This window comes from Sturnira hondurensis, unplaced genomic scaffold, assembly GCF_014824575.4.
Source record: "Sturnira hondurensis isolate 20B ecotype Veracruz unplaced genomic scaffold, ASM1482457v3 Scaffold0020237, whole genome shotgun sequence".
Classification (NCBI taxonomy): domain Eukaryota; kingdom Metazoa; phylum Chordata; class Mammalia; order Chiroptera; family Phyllostomidae; genus Sturnira; species Sturnira hondurensis.
The window spans coordinates 1634135-1653649 of NW_028092868.1; the positions used below are offsets into that span (position 1 = coordinate 1634135).

At 36.7% G+C, this 19515-nt stretch overlaps 1 protein-coding gene across 1 annotated transcript in view; it reads left to right on the forward strand.

Annotated features, from left to right (window-relative positions):
* The window catches only part of DNA2 (DNA replication helicase/nuclease 2), a 49649-nt gene extending 36093 nt beyond the window's left edge, over positions 1-13556 (forward strand). Inside the window, exons 15-21 of the mRNA XM_037029323.1 lie at positions 6952-7145; positions 7235-7324; positions 7410-7614; positions 9318-9407; positions 9997-10179; positions 11526-11672; positions 12990-13556. Of these exons, the coding sequence (XP_036885218.1) occupies positions 6952-7145; positions 7235-7324; positions 7410-7614; positions 9318-9407; positions 9997-10179; positions 11526-11672; positions 12990-13058 (978 nt within the window). The 3' untranslated portion in view covers positions 13059-13556. The remainder of the gene's footprint in view (positions 1-6951; positions 7146-7234; positions 7325-7409; positions 7615-9317; positions 9408-9996; positions 10180-11525; positions 11673-12989) is intronic.
* The last annotated feature ends 5959 nt before the right edge of the window (positions 13557-19515 follow it).

Here is a 19515-nt window from a genome sequence, read left to right on the forward strand (position 1 = left end):
ATTTTATTATTTAACTTTACATCTATATATTTTTGTACATATAAGTACACATTTTTACTGGGAGGTCTTAACTGGTATTTTTGTCTTTAAAAAATCATCTAAAATAAATTAAATTCAATACACTATTCTTTTTATTCCTTTATCTAATATCTATGCCAATTATTTAAAAAATTTGAAGTGTGATTTACTTTTTAAAAATTGAACTTTTTATTTTGAGATAATTATAAATTCACAGGCAGTTTTAAGAAACAATACAGAGATCTTGTGTATCCTTTGCCTGATGGAAACATTTTGCAAAACTGTAGTAAACTATCAGAGCAGGACATTGACATTGCTCCAGAATAGTTAGCTTCGTTACCACAAGCAACAATATTAGCTTTGTTAGCTTTGTTACCAAAGTAACAAGGTACTTTGTTATAACAAGTATCACTCATGCTGCACTTTTATAACTTCACCCATTTCTTTCTCATCCCTCCCCTCCTTAAACTCTGATAACCACTTACCTGTTCTCCATTTCTGTAATTTGGTCATATCAAGAATGTTCTATAAATGGAATTATAGAGTATGCAACCTTTTGGGATTGGTGCTTTTCACTTACCCCAGTGCTCTGAAGATTCAGATCATTGCCTGTGTCAATAGTTTGTTCCTTTTTTACTGGTGAATATTGGTCCTTGCATGGATGTACCACAATCGTTTAACCAGTCACTCATTGAAAGACATCTGAATTGTTTCCCGATTTTGACTATTAGGAGTAAGCTACTAAAGACATTTGTGTACAGAATTTTATGTAAATGTAAGCCTTCATCTCTCTGGGATAAATGCTCAGGGGTGCAATTTCTGGGTCATTTGGTTGTTTCATGTTTTGATTTTTAGAGGTCTACCAAACTGTGTTTCAAAGCAACTGTAACATTTTACACTTCTACCAGCAACGTATGAGTGATCCTTGTCAGCATGTGTTACTGTTTTTCATTTTGGACATTCTGATTGGTGTATAGTGATATCTCATTGTGTTTTTCTCTAAGGCAGTGATTTTTCCATCTTTTTCATCTCATGGCACACATTAACTAATTACTGAAATTCTGCAGCACACCAGAATAATTATATTTTTTGGTGATCTGACCAAAAATATAGGTATAATTTTTCATGTATTTTATTGATTATGCTATTACAGTTGTCCCATTTTCCCCCTTTTATTTCCCTCCACTCTGTACACCCCCTCCCACCTGCAGTCCTCCCTTTTAGTTCGTGTCCATGTGTTGTACATATAAATTCTTTGGCTTCTACTTTTCCTGTACTATTCTTAACCTCCCCCTATTTTCTACCTACCATTTATGCTACTTATTCTGTGTAGCCTTTCCCTCCCCCTTTCCCTTCCATTCCCTAATTGATAACCCTCTATGCAATCTCCATTTCTGTGATTCTGTTCCTGTTCTAGTTGTTTGCTTAGTTGGTTTTGGGGTTGTTTTTTAGGTCCGGTTGTTAGTATCTGTGAGTTTGCTGTCATTTTACTGTTCATATTTTTTATCTTCTATTTCTTAAATAAGTCCCTTTCACATATCATATAATAAGGGCTGGATGATGATGAATGCCTTTAACTTGACCTTATCTGGGAAGCACTTTATCTGTCCTTCCATTCTAAATGCTAGCTTTTCTGGATAGAGCAATTTTGGTTGTAGGTCCTTGCTTTTCATGACTTGGAATACTTCTTTCCAGCCCCTTCTTGCCTGTAAGTTCTCTTTTGAGAAATCAGCTGACAGTCTGATGGGAACTCCTTTGTAGGTGACTGTCCCCTTATCTTGCTGCTTCTAGGATAATCTCCTTCATTTGAATCTTGGCTAATATAATTATGATGTGCCTTGGTGTGTTCCTTCTTGGGTCCAACTTCTTTTGGACTCTCTGAGCTTCCTGGATTTCCTGGAAGTCTGTTTCCTTTGCCAGACTGGGGAAGTTCTCCTTTATTATTTGTTCAAATAAGTGTTCCACTCGTGGCTGTTCCTCTTTCCCTTCTGGTACCCCTATAATTTGGATGTTGGAACGTTTAAAGATGTCCTGGAGGTTCCTAAACCTCTCCTCATTTTTTTTGAATTTTTGTTTCCTCATTCTTTTCTGGTCGAATATTTATTTTTTCCTTCTGCTCCAAGCCATTGATTTGAGTCCTGGTTTCCTCCCCTTCACTGTTGGTTCCTGTATATTTTTCTTCATTTCTCATAATGCAACCTTCATTGCTACTTGGGTCTTTTTTACGCTGTTGAAGTACCCAGTGAGTTCCTGGAGCATCTTGATAAACCAGTGTTTTGAACTGTGTATCTGATAGGTTGGTTATCTCTTTATCACTTAGTGGTATTTATTCTGGAGCTTTCAGCTGTTCTTTTATTTGGGCTTTTTTTCTTTCTTTTTTTTTTTTTTTGGCGGGGGTCGGGGGGCGGTCTCACTGCGCCTATTAGTAGTAAGGGGTGGAGCCTTAGGTGTTCACCAGGGCAGAGCAACCCACCTTTCTGGGTTGTGACAGTTTGTGGGGGAGGAGTCTGAAAGGGAACAATGCTGCTTGCTCCTCTGTCTGCCCGTTTTCAGCCATTTCCCCTGCTTCCCACAAGCACATTGGGCCCTTCTGGTGCTGATTCCTGGTGAGTGGGCTTGTGTAGGTTCTAGGACCCTCTGGGTCTCCAACGAACTCACCTGTGAGGCTGGGAGTTTGTCCTGCTGCTGCCTCAACCCCCACAGGTGTCTTTAGTTAGAGGTTTGAGGCTTTGTTTCCTGATGCTGGAGCCTTGGGTTGTGTGGTCTGCCTCACTCCCAGTTGTTTCCCTCTTGCCGTGAGTCCTCTGTGCCCAGCTGCCCATCTCTGCCCCTCCTATCAGTCTGGATGAATGTTTCTTCTTTAACTTCTTGGTTGTTGGACTTCCGTATAGTTCAAATTTCTGTCAGTTGTGATTGTTTTTTGTTTTTTAATTTGTTGTCCTTCTTTGGTTGTTTGAGGAGGCACACACAGTGTGTCTACCTACGCCTCCATCTTGGCCGGAAGTCCCAAATATAGGTATAATTTTGATTCATTCACACTGGATGGCTATTGTTTTGGCTGTTGTCATTTTTTTATTTGGCAATCTGAGGGAAAAGAGGTCAGTGCCCCTGACTAAAATAGTCAGGTATTGCATCTTTTAAAAATTCTTGCATCATACCTGTTGAAAATAGCTACCTAATGGTTAGTGATGGTTTTCTGTGCTTGTTAACCATCAATATAGCCTCTCTAGTAAAGTTTCTCTTCATATCTGTTCCTCATTTAGATTGCTTATTTTTAATGCTGAGTTTTGAGAATTCTTTTTATATTTTATATATTAGTCCTTATTGGATATGTAATTTGTGAATATTTCCCCCCACTGTGTAGCTTGTTTTTCATCCTCTTCACTGGGTCTTTTAAAGCAGAAAAGGTTTTAATTTTGATTAAGTCCAGTATATAATTTTTCATGCATTCTGCTTTTGGTGTCAAGTCTAAGAACTCTGTCTAACTCCAGATGCTGAAAATTTCCCCTGTTTTTATTTTTTTTCTAAAAGCTTTATACGTTTATGTTTTATATTTAGGTCTGTTACCATTTTGAGTTCATTTTTGTATCAGGTGTGAGATTTAGGTCAAGGTTCATTTATTTGCTTGTTTTGATGTCCAGTTGCACTTCTTGAAAAAATCCTTTCATTCCTCCATTGAATTGCTTTTGCACCTGTGTTGAAAAAAATTTGCTGGGCATATTTGAGTGATATAAAAATCCTTAATACTATACTCATAAACTGAATTTGGCAGCATATTAAAAAGTTTATATATGATGAACAAATGGGATAATTCATCGAATGAAAATCAGTATGATACTCCATTTTTTCACTCTCAACATGACTTTCATTAAATTTGAAGTGATTTCCTTATAGTGTTTAGCTGGGACATGTTTTTTTTAATTTACTCTGCCAAACTCTACCTTTTACTTGGTATCCTTTTTTAAATAAAAGGTTTTATTTATTTGTTTTTGGAGAGAGGGGAAGGGAAGAAGAGAGGAAGAGGAACATGACTGTGTGGTTGCCTCTCTCATGCCCCCTCACACCAGGGGCCTGACCCACAACCCAGGCATGTACCCTGACTGGGAATTTAACCTGCAACTCTTGGTTCACAGGCTGGTGCTCAATCCACTGAGCCACACCAGCCATTGTGGTATCTTTTAATCTGTTTTCAAAAATGTATGTGTTTTATAGAGCATTTACATTTATGACAAGTATTGATACATGAAGGCTTATGACAGCCACTTTATTTATTTTTGTTGTTGTTGCTTTGATTTTTTTTCCTTTTTCCTATGTACATTTTTTTAGAATTGTGTTTTGATCTGTATATAGTGTTTTTGTGTGTATTACTTTGAATAGTTGTTTTTAGTGGTTGCTGTAGTTATTACATTATATATACATAACTTACAGTTTATTGCTGTTGTCATTTTACTAGTACAAGTGAAGTTAGAAACCTTACCTTCACTTTTTTGCCCCTTATCTTCCCCTGTTAATAATATAATTGTCTTAAATATTTCTTCTGTATTTAGAACTACATCAGACCATGTTATAATTTTTGCTTTAACCATCAAAGATAATTTGGAGGAGATGGAAACCATCTTGTATTTATTCATATTTTTTGCCTACTGTATTTTCCTTCTTTCCTCATGTTTTAAGTTTCCATGTTTTATCATTTCCTTTCTCTTTGGAGAACTTCCTTTATCTATTCTTTTAGGGTGGTATGCCAGTTGGCAAAAATTCTCTTAGTTTTCCTTCATTGTGAGAATGTCTCAACTTCCTCTTTGTTCCTGAATGGTAGTTTTGCTAGTTATAGGATTCTGGTTAAATAATTCTTTTAGTCCTGGAACTATCTCTGACACTTCCTTCTGGCTTCCATGGTTTCTGATGAGAAATATGGTGACATTTGAATTAGAATGATTTCCCTTATAGCAAGGTGTGGTTTTCTGAGGCTGCTTTCCAGATTTTTTTCTTTCCTTTGGTTTCTGGAATTTTAATTATGTTGTGTTTTGTCCTGGTTTTTTTCCTTAGCTTACTGAATCTACAGATCTCTTGTTATACTTGAAACACTTTTAACCATGATTTCTTCTAGTACTTTTTTAAAAAGATTTTATTTATTTATTTTGAGAGAGGCGGGAAGGGAAGGAGAAAGAGGGAAACATCAGTGTGTGGTTGCCTCTCATGGGCCCCCTACTGGGGACCTGGCCTGCAACCCAGTCAGGTTTTCCTGATTGGGAATCGGACTAGCAGCCCTTTGGTTTGCAGACTGCCACTCAATCCAGCCAGGCTTCTTCTGGTATTTTTTACAGCCCCTTCTCTAGGACTGTGAGGACATGAATGTTAGATCTTTTGTTATGTTCCACAGGTCAGTGATTACATAATTTCTATAATTATTTAAATTTAGAAAATTTTAATTACAGTTGACATTCAATATTATATTGGCTTCAGTTGTATAGTATAGTGGTTAGAAATTTACATAACTGACACAGTGATACCTCCATAAGTCTAGTACCCACCTGATACTACACATTGTTATTACAATATTATTGACTATAACCTATAATCCCCATGACTATTTTGTGACTGCCAATTTGTATCTTAATTCCTTCATCTTTTTCACTGACCCCTGCAATAATTTCCATTTTTCTGTGTCTCTGTTCACTGAGTCCTGTCCTCCAATGTTGAGACTCTTCTGTGGTCTTTTAAAAAAAATTTTTTTGTACAAGTATTTTCAGCTCTAAAATTTGATTCTTTTATCTTTCATTTCTTTGCCGTGACTTTCTATTTTGTTTAGACTTGCAGTATTTTCATTTGATTCAAATGTGTTAATAATTACTCATTTAGACTTTTTTTTGGGCTGCTTTAAAATCTTTGTCACATGATCTTAATGTCATGTTGGTGTTGGCATATATTGATTATTTTTCTTCATTTAGTTTGAGATTTTCTTGGTTCTGTGCATAATAAGTGATTTTTTAATGAAACCTGAGCAATTTTATGTTATTTAAAACTTATGTTTTTAGCCCTGGCCGGTGTAGCTCAGTGGATTGAGTTGCTGCTGCAAACCAAAGGGTTGCTGGTTCGATTCCCAGTCAGGGCACATACCTGGGTTGCGATCCAGGTCCCCAGTAAAGGGCGTGCAAGAGGCAACCACACATTGATATTTCTCTCCTTCTCTTTCTCTTTCCCTTTCTATAAAAACGAATAAATAAAATCTTTTTAAAAAAAACAAACTTCTGTTTTGAGCTGACATCCTCTGACACTACTGGTAGGATGAGAGGATATGCCATCTCATTACTGCCAGGTGGGAGTTGAAGTCCAGGTTTCCCACTCGGCCTTATTGACATACAAGGTGGGGGCTCCTCATTACTGCTGGATGGGGCAGGAAGTCCAGGCTCTCCACAGAGTCTCCAGTGACATTGCAGGTGGAGGTATATAACCAGCCAGTGGGAATGGAAATCCTAGCTCTCTGCTTGGCTTTCTCTGGTGCTGCTCCAACAGGGTATTGTGAAGCCCTGCTGTAACATCTCGGGACAGTTGGGGTCTAGATTTCTAATTTGGTCTCTGCTTGCATTAGTGGGAGGTGAGGCCACAGTTTTTTTTGTGGTGTTTGGCTAGAGTAGAGTCGTTATTGTATACAAATTTTCTCTCTACTAGGCTTCCCCTTATCTGTTCCTTTGGCTTTTGTTGGAACTGGGTTTGGTCTGCAAATTTGAAAATTGTTAGGGTGTTTGGAAAATTTATTTTTTTTCAATTTGTAGTAAAACTTAAAATTTTTTGCATGTTATATCAGAATTAAATAATATTGGATTCCTGTTATTGGAGATGAAAGTCTTTTTTTATATTTTTTAGTTTCAAAAATAGAAAAAAGTTACATTTTTTGGACATATTAACTAACTGGTCTATTTTCTTTGCCTTTAGCTTATAGTTGCAACAACATGTATGGGAATAAACCATCCAATATTTTCCCGTAAAGTTTTTGATTTTTGTATTGTGGATGAAGCCTCTCAAATTAGCCAGCCAGTTTGCCTAGGGCCACTTTTTTTCTCTCGGAGATTCGTGTTGGTGGGGGATCATCAGCAGCTTCCTCCCCTGGTGCTGAACCGTGAAGCAAGGTAAGCAGACATTGAAGTTTTAATTTTAAATTAGATTCTTTTTAAGGGAGAGTTACAGCACCCTGATGAGCCTCAATTTATGTTGACAGAGCTCTTGGCATGAGTGAAAGCTTATTCAAGAGGCTGGAGCAGAATAAAAATGCTGTTGTACAGTTAACTGTGCAGTACAGAATGAACAGGTATTTGTAACGGTGGCGGCTACGAGGGATCTTCGTGTTCATTTTCATTCACGAAAACTAAAATTATTTTTGTAATTTCTTTTAGTAAAATCATGTCCTTAAGTAATAAACTGACATATGAAGGAAAGCTGGAATGTGGATCAGACAAAGTGGCCAATGCAGTGATAAACCTGCCAAACTTTAAAGATGTAAAGCTGGAACTGGAATTTTATGCTGATTATTCAGAAAGTCCTTGGCTGATTGGAGCATTTGAACCAAACAATCCTGTTTGTTTTCTTAATACAGACCAGGTAAAAGAAAACAAAACAACTTTTTTTTCTTAGTTTTTCTTTTTTTTCCTATTCAATAAATTCCACAGTTTTCAATAGCAAATGCCTCATTAGAGTATAGCAATACAAGTAGTATACTTCTTATACACTTTTGCAACATACACAAAATTTTTTTGTAGATCTATTATCATTGGGAGGAAGTTTTTTTGAGGATTGACAGATACCAAATTTGACTTTTAAGTAGGAAAGCTAGAAAGTGAACTCAAGAGTATAATTACATTTGCTGGAAAAGAAACTGCTATTAATGGTGTCCAAGGGTTGGGTTTGCCAATGGACAGAATATATGATGAATTTTTGTCCTTTTAAAGACTTTTTAAAAAATAGACTTTATTTTCTAGAGTAGTTTTCGGTTCACAGCACAATTGAGCTGAAAGTAAGGAAGTTTCCCATATACCTCCTGACCCCACTTATGCACATAAAAACCTTTTTACAAACTTGGCATTAAACAAAAATCTTCACAAGAACTTTAAATGACTTATTTCTAGGAACTAAGAACAAAGTTTTGACCCTATACTCCTACAGTTTGTTTTACATAGTACTTCTCAACATTGATTTAGAAGTCTTTACAGAAGTTCAGATAAAAATATAATGGCCAATTACATGTATGCATTTTATTCTGAAATGTATCATTTGTTATTAGGATGGGTGGAGTTAGCTGATTGTTAAAAACAGGGCCTAATTGTGCGTACCCTGCTGGAATTTTCATTCTCTTGGATATTGCTCTGAGCATTTCAGGTTCAAGGAATAACACCTAGGGGCAGGCAGATTCTGGGAAATTCATTCAAATAAGCTGATTTCACAGATGCCTGCTTTTATAAACCACACTTTAATTTATTAGTTAATTTACAGTATAATTATTTACCTCACCAATGATTGCTCAGGTTCTTTATTTTTTGTGGAAAACCAGAAGACTCAGGTTTTCTCTTTCTTAGCATCAGGATTCCAAATAAGTTGTATTAAAAATAATCAAGGTTAGGCCCTGGCTGGTGTAGCTCAGTGGATTGAGCACGGGCCTGCAAACCACATGATCGCGGTTTGATTCCCAGTCAGGGCACATGCCTGGGTTGCAGGCCAGTTCCCAGCAGGGGACTCACGAGAGGCAACCATACATTGATATTTCTCTCCTTCTCTCCTTCCCTTCCTCTCTAAAGATAAATAAATAAAAAAAATACTTAAAAAAATAATCAAGGTTAGTTAGGGATATGTAGAGCAAGATAGTCCTTGGGGAGTTTTACCATGTGTTGCAGAACCTGGGGAACTTTATCTGCTCCATTATTTGTGTAAAAGGCAACAAGAAAATGCAGTTATTGGAGCCAGATCTAAGTTTTCATTCCTAGTGCCATGAGTCATTGTGAGCCCTTGAGCCAGTTACTTATCTTTTCTGGCCTTTGATTCCTTAACATGGGAGATTACAAAGTGAAGCATGTGAAGCCCAGTGTGCGGTCTGCTTTCATAGAAATTTTAGTCTGAACCGTGGCGTGTTTAAGACAGTTGCCTCTGGATGGCTTTCTGAAAGTGCATAGTCTCATTTATTTCAACTTTTAAGATGAAGAAATTTTTCAACTGTCTCCACAGCCGGCAGAACAGTCTCTTATAGCTAGCTACATGTGTGCTTTTAACTTCAGAGACTGTTTTATAAACAGGATGCTTATTTTTCTGTATAGGTTCCAGCACCAGAACAAGTTGAAAAGAGTGGTGTGAGCAATATAACAGAAGCCAAACTCATTGTTTTCCTGACTTCGATTTTCATTAAGGTAATTTAGTATTTTATTTTGAGGGCAAATTAATATTTGCAAAGTAATAGAATGTTAGAATGCAAGAAACTTAAGATGTAGTAGCATTTACCCTTGTTTATTAAGAGGACTGAAATCTGATCATCTCATTTTGAGAAAATTTCTCTCACACATGTAATTTTTTTACAATGGCATTTTGGTTCTCCTTTTAGGATAACTTGTAACATCAAATAATTCAGATTGTGTCAATATAGTGCTATAGTCAGTGTGATTGGAGATGGGAAACATCAGTGGGAATCGGAGAGCAGAAAGTGAAATGTGTATATTTATACTTTTTTTTGCATGGCAGCAATGGTCTAGCATGCAAATCATTATTCTGCCACGAATGTCTGAAAATCAAGGGAGCAGTGTTGAGGAAATTATTTCAGCTCGGGAAATGTGAATTTTGATTTAGAACAAATTCAATAATTATATTTACTCCTTGTCATAGGAGTATCTATTGGAAACATCAGTTGGGCACATTATGTAGTAAATGTTTAATTTAATGAATTTGTAAAACTTAACAAAAATTAAGATTTAAAAAATTTTACATTGTGTCCTTTCTGTTTAGGCTGGATGTAATCCCTCTGATATTGGTATCGTGGCACCATACAGGCAGCAGTTAAAGATCATCAATGATTTATTGGCACATTCTTCTGTTGGGGTGGTTGAAGTTAATACAGTAGACAAATACCAAGGAAGAGACAAAAGTATCATTCTAGTGTCTTTTGTTAGAAGTAATAAAGATGGAACGGTAAGTTAATTGTATTTTCTGCTGATTCATCTAAGACATTTTTTCTCTCTTTTTTTGAGAAATTGTGGTGAAAACACAGAACATAAAATTTACCAACCTATTTTTAAGTGTATAGTTCAGTGGTGTTAAGTATATTCACACGTTCATGCAATAGATCTCCAGAACTTTTTCATTTTGCAAATTGAAGCTCTATACCTATGAATAACAACTCCCTAATTCCTTCCTGCTCCAGCCTGGCCACCACCATTTTGCTCTATGTCTCTATGAAGTTGACTACAACTTCATAGAGGTACCTTATGCAAGTGGAATCTTAGAATGTTTGTCTTTTGTAAGTGGCTTACTTCACTTAGAATGATGCCCTCAATATTCATCCACATTGTAGCATGTGACAGAATTTTCTTCCTTATAAAGACTGAATGGTATTCCTTTGCACATATATACCACTTTTGTTTATTCATTTATCCATCAACATGCATTTGGGTAGCTTCTACCTCTTAGCTATTGTATTTGGAGCATTTTATTTTATTACATTATTTTATTGTTGTTCAATTACAGTTATCTGCATTTTCCTCCTACCAGTCTCGCTCACCTCAGCCAAACTCCCCTCCTTCCCTTGCTTCCACATTCCCCCTTGGTTTTGTCCATGTGTCCTTTATAGTAGTTCCTGAAAACCCTTCCCCCCTTTATCCCCTCCTGCCTTCCCTCTGGTTATTGTCAGATTGTTCTTACTTTCAGTGTCTCTGGTTATATTTTGCTTCGTTTTTTCTTTTGTTGATTATGTTCCAGTTAAAGGAGATACCATACGGTATTTGTCCCTCACCACCTGGCTTATTTCACTTAGCGTAATGCTCTCCAGATCCATCTATGCTCTTGAGAAGGGTAGGAGCTCCTTCTTTCTTTCTGCTGTGTAGTTTTCCATTGTGTAAATGTACCACAGCTTATTGATCCACTCATTTACTGATGTGCAATATATATTTTTAAAAGTAATAAAATAACCTTTCCTGGTGATCTATTGGTTAGCATTAAAAGTAATAAAATAGGCCCTGGCTGGTACAGCTCAGTGGATTGAGCACATGGGCCTGCAAACCACAGGATTGAGGTTCAATTCCCAGTCAGGGCACATGCCTGGGTTGCGGGCCAGTTCCCAGCAGGGGATGCACGAGGGGCAACCATACATTGATATATCTCTTCCTTTTTCTTCCCCTTCCCTTCTAAAGATAAATAAATAAAATCTTTTAAAAGATTTTTTTAAGTAATAAAATAGTTCAAGAAAAATTGTGTTCTTTGCCAGAATAAACTCAAATATATAAGAAACCTCAAATAATTGAAAATTACATATCTTTCAGCTTGGTGAACTCTTGAAAGACTGGCGACGACTTAATGTTGCTATAACCAGAGCCAAACATAAACTGATTCTTCTGGGATGTGTGTCCTCACTAAACCGCTATCCTCCTTTGGGGAAGCTGCTTTGCCATCTAAACTCAGAAAAATTAATATCCTTTTTGTTTTCTATAGGGTCATATTTGATTGTGCTATTTTGACTATTTCATTTATGTACTTACATAAATTAAAAATTCGGTGTCTTGTGTTTTCCAGGGGCGTATTTCAAAGATCTGATTCTCCAAAGAGGAGACAGAAAACAATTCACAGGAAGTAATTTTAAGCCAAAAGTAGAATAATGAAGGTCATGGATGATAGTGTGTGAAGTGAGAAAGGAGGAAAAAAGGGACTCGATCTGTTGCCCAATGAACAGGGAGCATGTTTCCTAGACGCAGCTAGGAAAACTGGTTCTCTCCTCTGGTTCTCTTAACCCAATTTATAACCCTTTGTTAAAAATATAGTATAGCCTTGGCTGGTGTGGCTCAGTGGGTTGAGCACCAGCCTGCAAACTGAAAGATGGCTAGTTCAATTCTTGGTCAGGGCACATGCCTGGGTGTGGGCCAGTTCCCTGGCTGGGGGCATGTGAGAGGCAACCAGTCAATCGAACCTTGATGTTTCTGATCACCCACATCAATGTTTCTCTCCCTCTCTTTCTCCCTCCCTTGCCCCTCTCTGAAAAATAAATAACATCTTTACATATACAGGGTCCAGTAGAAGTAACACCTGCTTGAGTGTGGTTGGTTGGGTAATAATATGAGTGTACCAATTTATACTTTTAATTTTGAGCATTTCACCTAAAATGTCATATGATGTGCTTGAGTGTGATATTCTTATGTTACAGAATTTTGTGCTTGTAATGTAATAAATGAGTTTATAATAAAAAGGGGCATTATTTGTGCTGGCCTATCTATATCTATATCTGTATAAAAATATAGGACAAAACATTATATTTAAAAATGGAGAATTAGCCCTGGCTGGTGTGGTTTAGTGGATTGAGTGCTGGCCTGTGAACCAAAGGGTCACCAGTTTGGTTCCTCATGTGCCTGCGTTGCCAGCCAGGTCCCCAGTGGGGGGTGTGCTAGGGGCAGGCACACAGTGATGTTTCTCTCTCTCTCCTTCCCTTCTCCTCTCTCTGGGGATAAATAAAATCTTTTTAAGAAATAGAGAATTATTTCTTGCCATATTATAGTTTATTTTAAAAATAGATCATCTTTTAAAAAAATTACATGGGGGTATTTAGGCTAAGATACATAAACCTTATTGTATAAGTAAAATAATGTATAAGTACATTATTTTCCATAGAATGCCATAAAAATCTTTGTAATTTTTAGCAGTCCTATAAACTAAACTATGAAATATGAAATAATTGTCATATATGTTTTATATGGTTCCATTGTGTGTTAAATATGTCTTCCTTAATTTATTTTTACATCATTGATCTGCCATCAGGAGAACACGAAAGTCTTCGTTATGTATTGGGTGATTTTCAAAGAAGGTGAAGCACTGTTTTCCTTTTTCACACCAGCATACTGACCTTCTCTAACAATTTCCTTTTATGAGTAATTTGGGCATGCTCTAAAATCAGCACATGGAGGCTGTGGAGATAACTTTTATCTTAAGGGTATGAAATGATGTAAATGTACTCTGTTCAGAGTTGCAGGTTTGTGTGTATGTGTTTTTATAATCTTGTTAGGTATAAAGTTCTATCAACATACAAAATTTAACCCTATTTATTTTTTTGTACAGGTATACCCAAAACTGAAAAGTCTAAATTTATAGTAATATATATGTGGTTTTGTGTGACCTACAAAGAATTTAATAAATGTTTACCAGCTTTTGAGATGGAGTTTTGTGGGGATCTGAGGTTTAAACTTTTAAGTTTAAAATTTCAAGATTAACTCGATTTTTGTAGATTTTTATCATATTTTATTTGCAATGTAGGTAAAGAAAGTTGATTCATTTTTATCATGTAAACACAATCTTGTGGTGAGAACATAGGTGTGAAATTTTTTTTTGAGATTCCTGATCCCAATCCATTTTGCTGTTTTTCCCTTTTTACTTCCTGGTGTCAGATATGTTTTGATTTTAAAACCTAGCCTTTTTGCCCTGGCTGGTGTGGCTCAGTGGATTGAGTACTGGCCCAAGAACCAAAGGGTCGCTGGTTCGATTCCCAGTGAAGGGACACACCCGGGCTGAAGGCCAGGTCCCCAGTAGGGAGCACGTGAGAGGCAGCCACACACTGATGTTTCTCTCCCTCCATCTCTTTCCCTTCCCCTTTCTAAAAATAAATAAGTAAAATCTTAAAAAAAAAAGTCCTAGCCTTTAAACCATAAGTTGATTATTTCCAACTAATTTCTACTTCCTTCTTGCTCTCCCACTTGTTATTTTTAGTATTCAATATTCTAGAGTAGATTTTGTTATAAACGAAAGTAATTCTTATTCTTCTGTAGAAATTTTGTTGCTGAATTGATGACAAATTAAAAATGTATATTCTATTTTCACCTTTTTATGTTCACATGCCCTTTGTTTTGGGGTATTGCTCAAATTTTCCTCTTTGTATAAAGATGTTTTGTATCACAGAATTACCTCAAATTACTTACTTATGTATATGGTGACCAATTTCAACCTTAGTGTATCCATCTTCTCCATGGAAAGCTCTTGTTTCTCTTTCTCTCAATTGTTCTACCTCACAGGTTTTTAAAAAAATGATTACTTGAAGTTTTCATTAAATAAATTGTTTTCTACTGTTGTTTCACTGTGTCAATTATTATTATTATTTTTTAAAGATTTAACTTTAGACGGTAAGGGAAGGAGAGGGAGAGAAATATCAATGTATGGTTGCCTCTCGTGCGCCCCCTGCTGGGAACTGGCCTGCAACCCAGGCGTGTGCCCTGACTGGGAATCCAACTGCCATCCTTTGGTTTGCAGGCTCACACTCAATCCACTGAGCTATACCAGCTAGGGCTCACTGTGTTGATTATTAATACTGAATAATAATACATTCAGGGTTGTCCAGCATTGTTTTTTAATAGTGACAACTGAAATAATTATGATGATCTAAAGATGAAACCAAGGGGTGTTGACATTATATAACAGGAAGGACTCTAAGATAATTTCAGTTCCTGGGGGTGAGATGAATAAGAAATTTTTTTGATTTAGTCAGTGCTTACTTCACAGGTTTGTATGGCCTGTACAGTAAAGCCGTATGGAAGAAGAATTTGAGGAGGAGTTCTACATTTTCTGTCATTTGTGAATCTGTCTTGGTTACAAGATTCTAGCCATTTACTTACTTGAAAGAGTTAGGATTCATTGTCTATGTATAAGGTGGTGTGAGTTGGAGGCTTAGGATGAGCTGGAAGTTAAACCCAAACTGGGCACTCAGAAGAGCTATAGTGCAGTCTAAGTATGATATTCATGCCCAGGACTGAGACATCAGTGGCTACCAAACACTAATGTTACGGGCACTCACTTTGTTCAGTTCCAGATTATAAGCACCATTACTCTAATAAGGTCTTGCTTGTATTGTAAAGGCAAGATTTGATGACAGGGTAGCCATTCCAGAGGCCTCACTCCTGATCAGTTCAAAGTTCCTGCTAACATCTCCCTCTTGCCGTCTCTGATTCCATTCCTCTCTCTAAAGGCAGGTCTTCCCCAGACCTCCCTGTTTGGTGTGGTCCTCTTCTCTGTCCTTGGATAGTGATGGCTTCAACTATCACCTGTGTGGCTGTTTACCAAATCTATACCTCACACTATGTCTTTTAAATTTTGCGTATAACTTTCTGGCTCATGCTTTTGGCGTCTCCTATGAGCATTTCAGACTCAGTACACATAAAATGTAAATTCCCATCTTCACCTAATGCAGCGATTTTCAACCGGTATGCTGCAGCAGGCACACTGGTGTGCCACGAGAATTTTTAAAATACGCAGTGCCTAACGATTTAGTCAGGGGCACCGACCTCCTTCCCCTTAGGCTGTCAAATAAAAAATGACAACAGTCAATGCAACAATAGCCAGCAATAAGTGAGAATGAATCAAAATTATATTTGCTTGTTTTATCAGATCAGCAAAAAATACAATATATTTTTGGTGTGCCACAGAATATTCCTAATTAGTTTATGGTGCGCCATGAGATGACGAAGACTGGAAATGGCTGATGGAATTCTTGTGACCCCTATCTTGGTTAGCACCACTGTCTACCCCACAGTTATCTGAACTTTAAAGTCTTTGTGTACCTTTCTTTAAATATTTTTTCCCTGATTTTAATGAGAATTTCAAACACTGAAGATTTTAGAAGATTAAAATTTTTTGTAATCTCAACCTTTAGTTATAGCTACTGGTTGTTTGTTGTATGATCATGGTGTTTGAAAAACAAAAATTACCACAACCCATAAGAAATACATTTATGTCATGTCTTGGCATAGATGTGCACATGTGTGCATCTGAAACAATATTTTAACAAAATATTTACCTTTTTTTAAAATTTATTTATTTATTTATATTTATTTATAAAAGATTTTATTTATTTATTTATTTTTAGAGGGGAAGGAGAGAGGGAGAGAAACATCAATGTATGGTTGCCTTTTTGTGCATCCCCTGCTGGTAGTTAGCCTGCAAGGAACCGGTTTGCAACCCAGGCATGTGCCCTGACTGGGAATTGAACCGCGATCGTCTGGTTCTCAGGCCCGCGCTCAATCCACTGAGCTACGCCAGCCAGGGCAATATTTACCTTTTTTATATGTGATACACTTTAATATTTCCCATTCTGTTCCATTAAAACCAGCTGATTGTAAGCTATTAGAATTATTTTCATGTCCCACCGATAGGTTGGAACCCATGGGTTGTAATAGAGGGTTGGCCAAAAAGTCCATTTAGTTTTTTCTAACATAAAAGACATATTTTTCATTTTCACCAATAACTATTGATTTGGATATTTGGAGTATGTCGGCTATCTCCTGCTGTTAGTTTTTAATGGGCTAAGGCCAGCGATGCTGCTAAACATCTTTCAATGTATGAGACAGTCCCACAGCAAGGAATTACTGGCAAAAATGTCAGTAAACCAAGAAACTCCTCAAACCACTTTTAACACTTAAGTCAGTCACAGCACCATCTCTATATATTGCACAATTTTTTTGCACCTCAGTTGCAGTTTTACCTTTCTTGAAATATAATGAAGCATAGTGCACCAAAAATATTGCATATTTCCTCCAACTTCAACATTAAAATGGCTGCACAAAACCAATTTTGATAAATTATTTTTAATGCACACTGACATGACAGCTGTCACAATGCAGCGGAACAAAATTGTTTCAAATGAAGTTGAAGACAGCTAGGCACTGCTAGAGCCATCGTATGGAAAAAACTAAACCAACTTTTGGACAACCCAATAGAAGTCATTCTCTAATATTTTGTTCATATATTTGTTGTAACTTTAATAGACTACAGGGTCCAACAGAGTAATGCCTGCTTGAGTGCGGTTGGTAGGGCAATAATATGAATGTAGTAATTTATAGTTTTAATGTGAACATTTCACTTAAACTGTCATAATGATGTACTTGAGTGTGATAATTGTTATAGAATTACATACTTATGATTTTGTAATAAAAGTTTGTAATAAAAAAGGTGTTATATGTGTTGGGTCCTGTACTTTTGGTGTTCCCTATACATGTCTTTTCTTCTTCCCATTCATATCCTCAATCTGGATTTGTCTTTTCCTCCATTATTTATGCAACTTTACCCAGTCTGAAAGAATTTAATATGTCATCCCCATAAAGCCTTGTCTGATTTTTTCCCTGACAAAAGAATTACTGCCATCTCTATATTTAGATTACCTAATAGTACCTTGCGTAGCTTTATTAACACTTACTGCTTTTTTAAACAACGGTAGTAATATGTAGCATGCTTTAAAGTTTGCCAGCAGTTTTCATAGATATTCTCTCAGTTGGATTAAACCCTGCAGAGGACCTAGCATAGATTCTGTCTGTTAGCATATAACCCTGTGCAGATCATTGCTAGAATTCAGGTGTTTAGATTAGTAATTCAGCAGTTTTCCTAGTCACTGTGTGTTCCCCTTTTGGTGTTGTACACATTTTCCAAGTGTGCAGCAGTCTTACGTACAGTTGTCATTGTAAGCAAATCACATTTTAGGTTAGCTGGGTGTATGACTGGAAGCTTGTGGCATGACGTAACAAGCTGGTCTACCTGGATTCAGTGGAGAGCTTTGCTGATTGAAAAGACTGCTTCTAGTTACTAGGATAGACCCATCCAATTCCACTGAGGTCACCGATGACCCTTAGGTGACTGAGACTCGATCCTGGGAAGTATGGATGGAGATGGATGCAGGGGCTGAAGTCTGCATCTTTTACGGGTGTTGCTTTGGCATATAAGAGATTTCTACATTGATTTTTTTTCTTACTTTAGCGTACATTTTAGAAGCTTTACAAATTTAAAACTTCACAAATAGAGTAGTACAATGAACTGTATTCACTCATCACCCATATTCAATAGATTTTGCAGTTTTCAGCATCCTTGATTTTTATTTATTATTTTTAATTTAATTCTTATCCAAGTACAGTTTTCTGTTTTATATTCCCTTCCCTGCCCCCCCAGTGCTCCCCACCTCCCTCCCATTTCCGCCCCCCACCTTAATTATTGTCCATGTGTCCTTTATACTTATTCATGTGAACATCCTTGATTTTTTAAAAATCTGAAATGTTGTAAAGCAAATTCTAGACATTTAGTTCCGCCCCCATACTTTGGTGTGTGATGATGAGCTTTTAAAAATAGTATTTTTGTTACATAATATTTGAAAGCTTTTTTAAAAACCTAGATTCTTAGCTTTAGTAGATGAAAGACTCAACAGATTGACATTCTACTTAACCCTATTACGGGTAGTTAAACATAACACACTAAATTCTAATTCTGTTCAACACAAGGGGACTAGAATATTCAGCAAATGTTTATTTTAAGAATATGACCTCAAGGAGAGGAACATCTTTTTGCTTTAAGTAAACTGGGTTTTTTGCTGAATTAAATTTCTTTTTTATGTGTTATCTATAGAGTCCCTGGGGGGAAGCAATCTAGGATATAAAAGTCTTTTCCCTTGTTCTTATTGCTCTATAAAATAATTAAATATATATTTAATTTTACTCGCTTTTCTAAATGCACTTAGAATTCCTCTTTAAAGCATGATTTAGAGAAGAGAAAAATGAACAAGTCAGTTTTATTTCAACTTTAACAGTAAAATAGTAAAAGGGGTTAGACTTGTCATCAATTTTAGATTCCTTGAAACTGTAAAAACCTCAGACACATTTTTAGAATATGAAAATGGAGGCTACTTTTGTACCAGTTCAAATTCTGGTTCTGTCACTTAATAGTTCTGTGACTGTGGGTAAGTCGTTTAACTTTTCTGAGATTGGTTTCATCTGCAAAATGGAGATTATTCTTTCTAACTGGCATGGTTTTGAAAATCAACTTAGATTCTGGCCTAGGAACATTGTGTTGCCACTGTTCAAGGCCAGACAGGTTCATGGGATTCAGGCAGACTTGAAGAATCTTCACGAAGTCATTGAGATATCTGACATGCCTTTATTCAAGGGTGGGCAGTCCACACATGCTGCAAGCTGCACGTCTCTGCGGGGCTCCTGCCCCCAGTGGGAAATCCCTAATCCCCTTATATACTAAATACAGATAAAGCCAGCAGGGTGCCAGGATATTATACAACAGAGCTTCATTTTATGCATGCAGGTCCACACAGGACTATGGGAATATTTTATTAGACCCATTGTCAAGGCTATAGGAACACTGCTTATAGGGCTGTTCTCAAGGTTATGGGAAACTGCTTCCTTTAGTTGTCCAGACATCTGGGTAAGGAAGCCAGACTGACTCCATTTAACCTACCAACACACATGCTTATTGATACCAGAGGGGCCATGGAAGATCAATAGAGAAAGGATAATA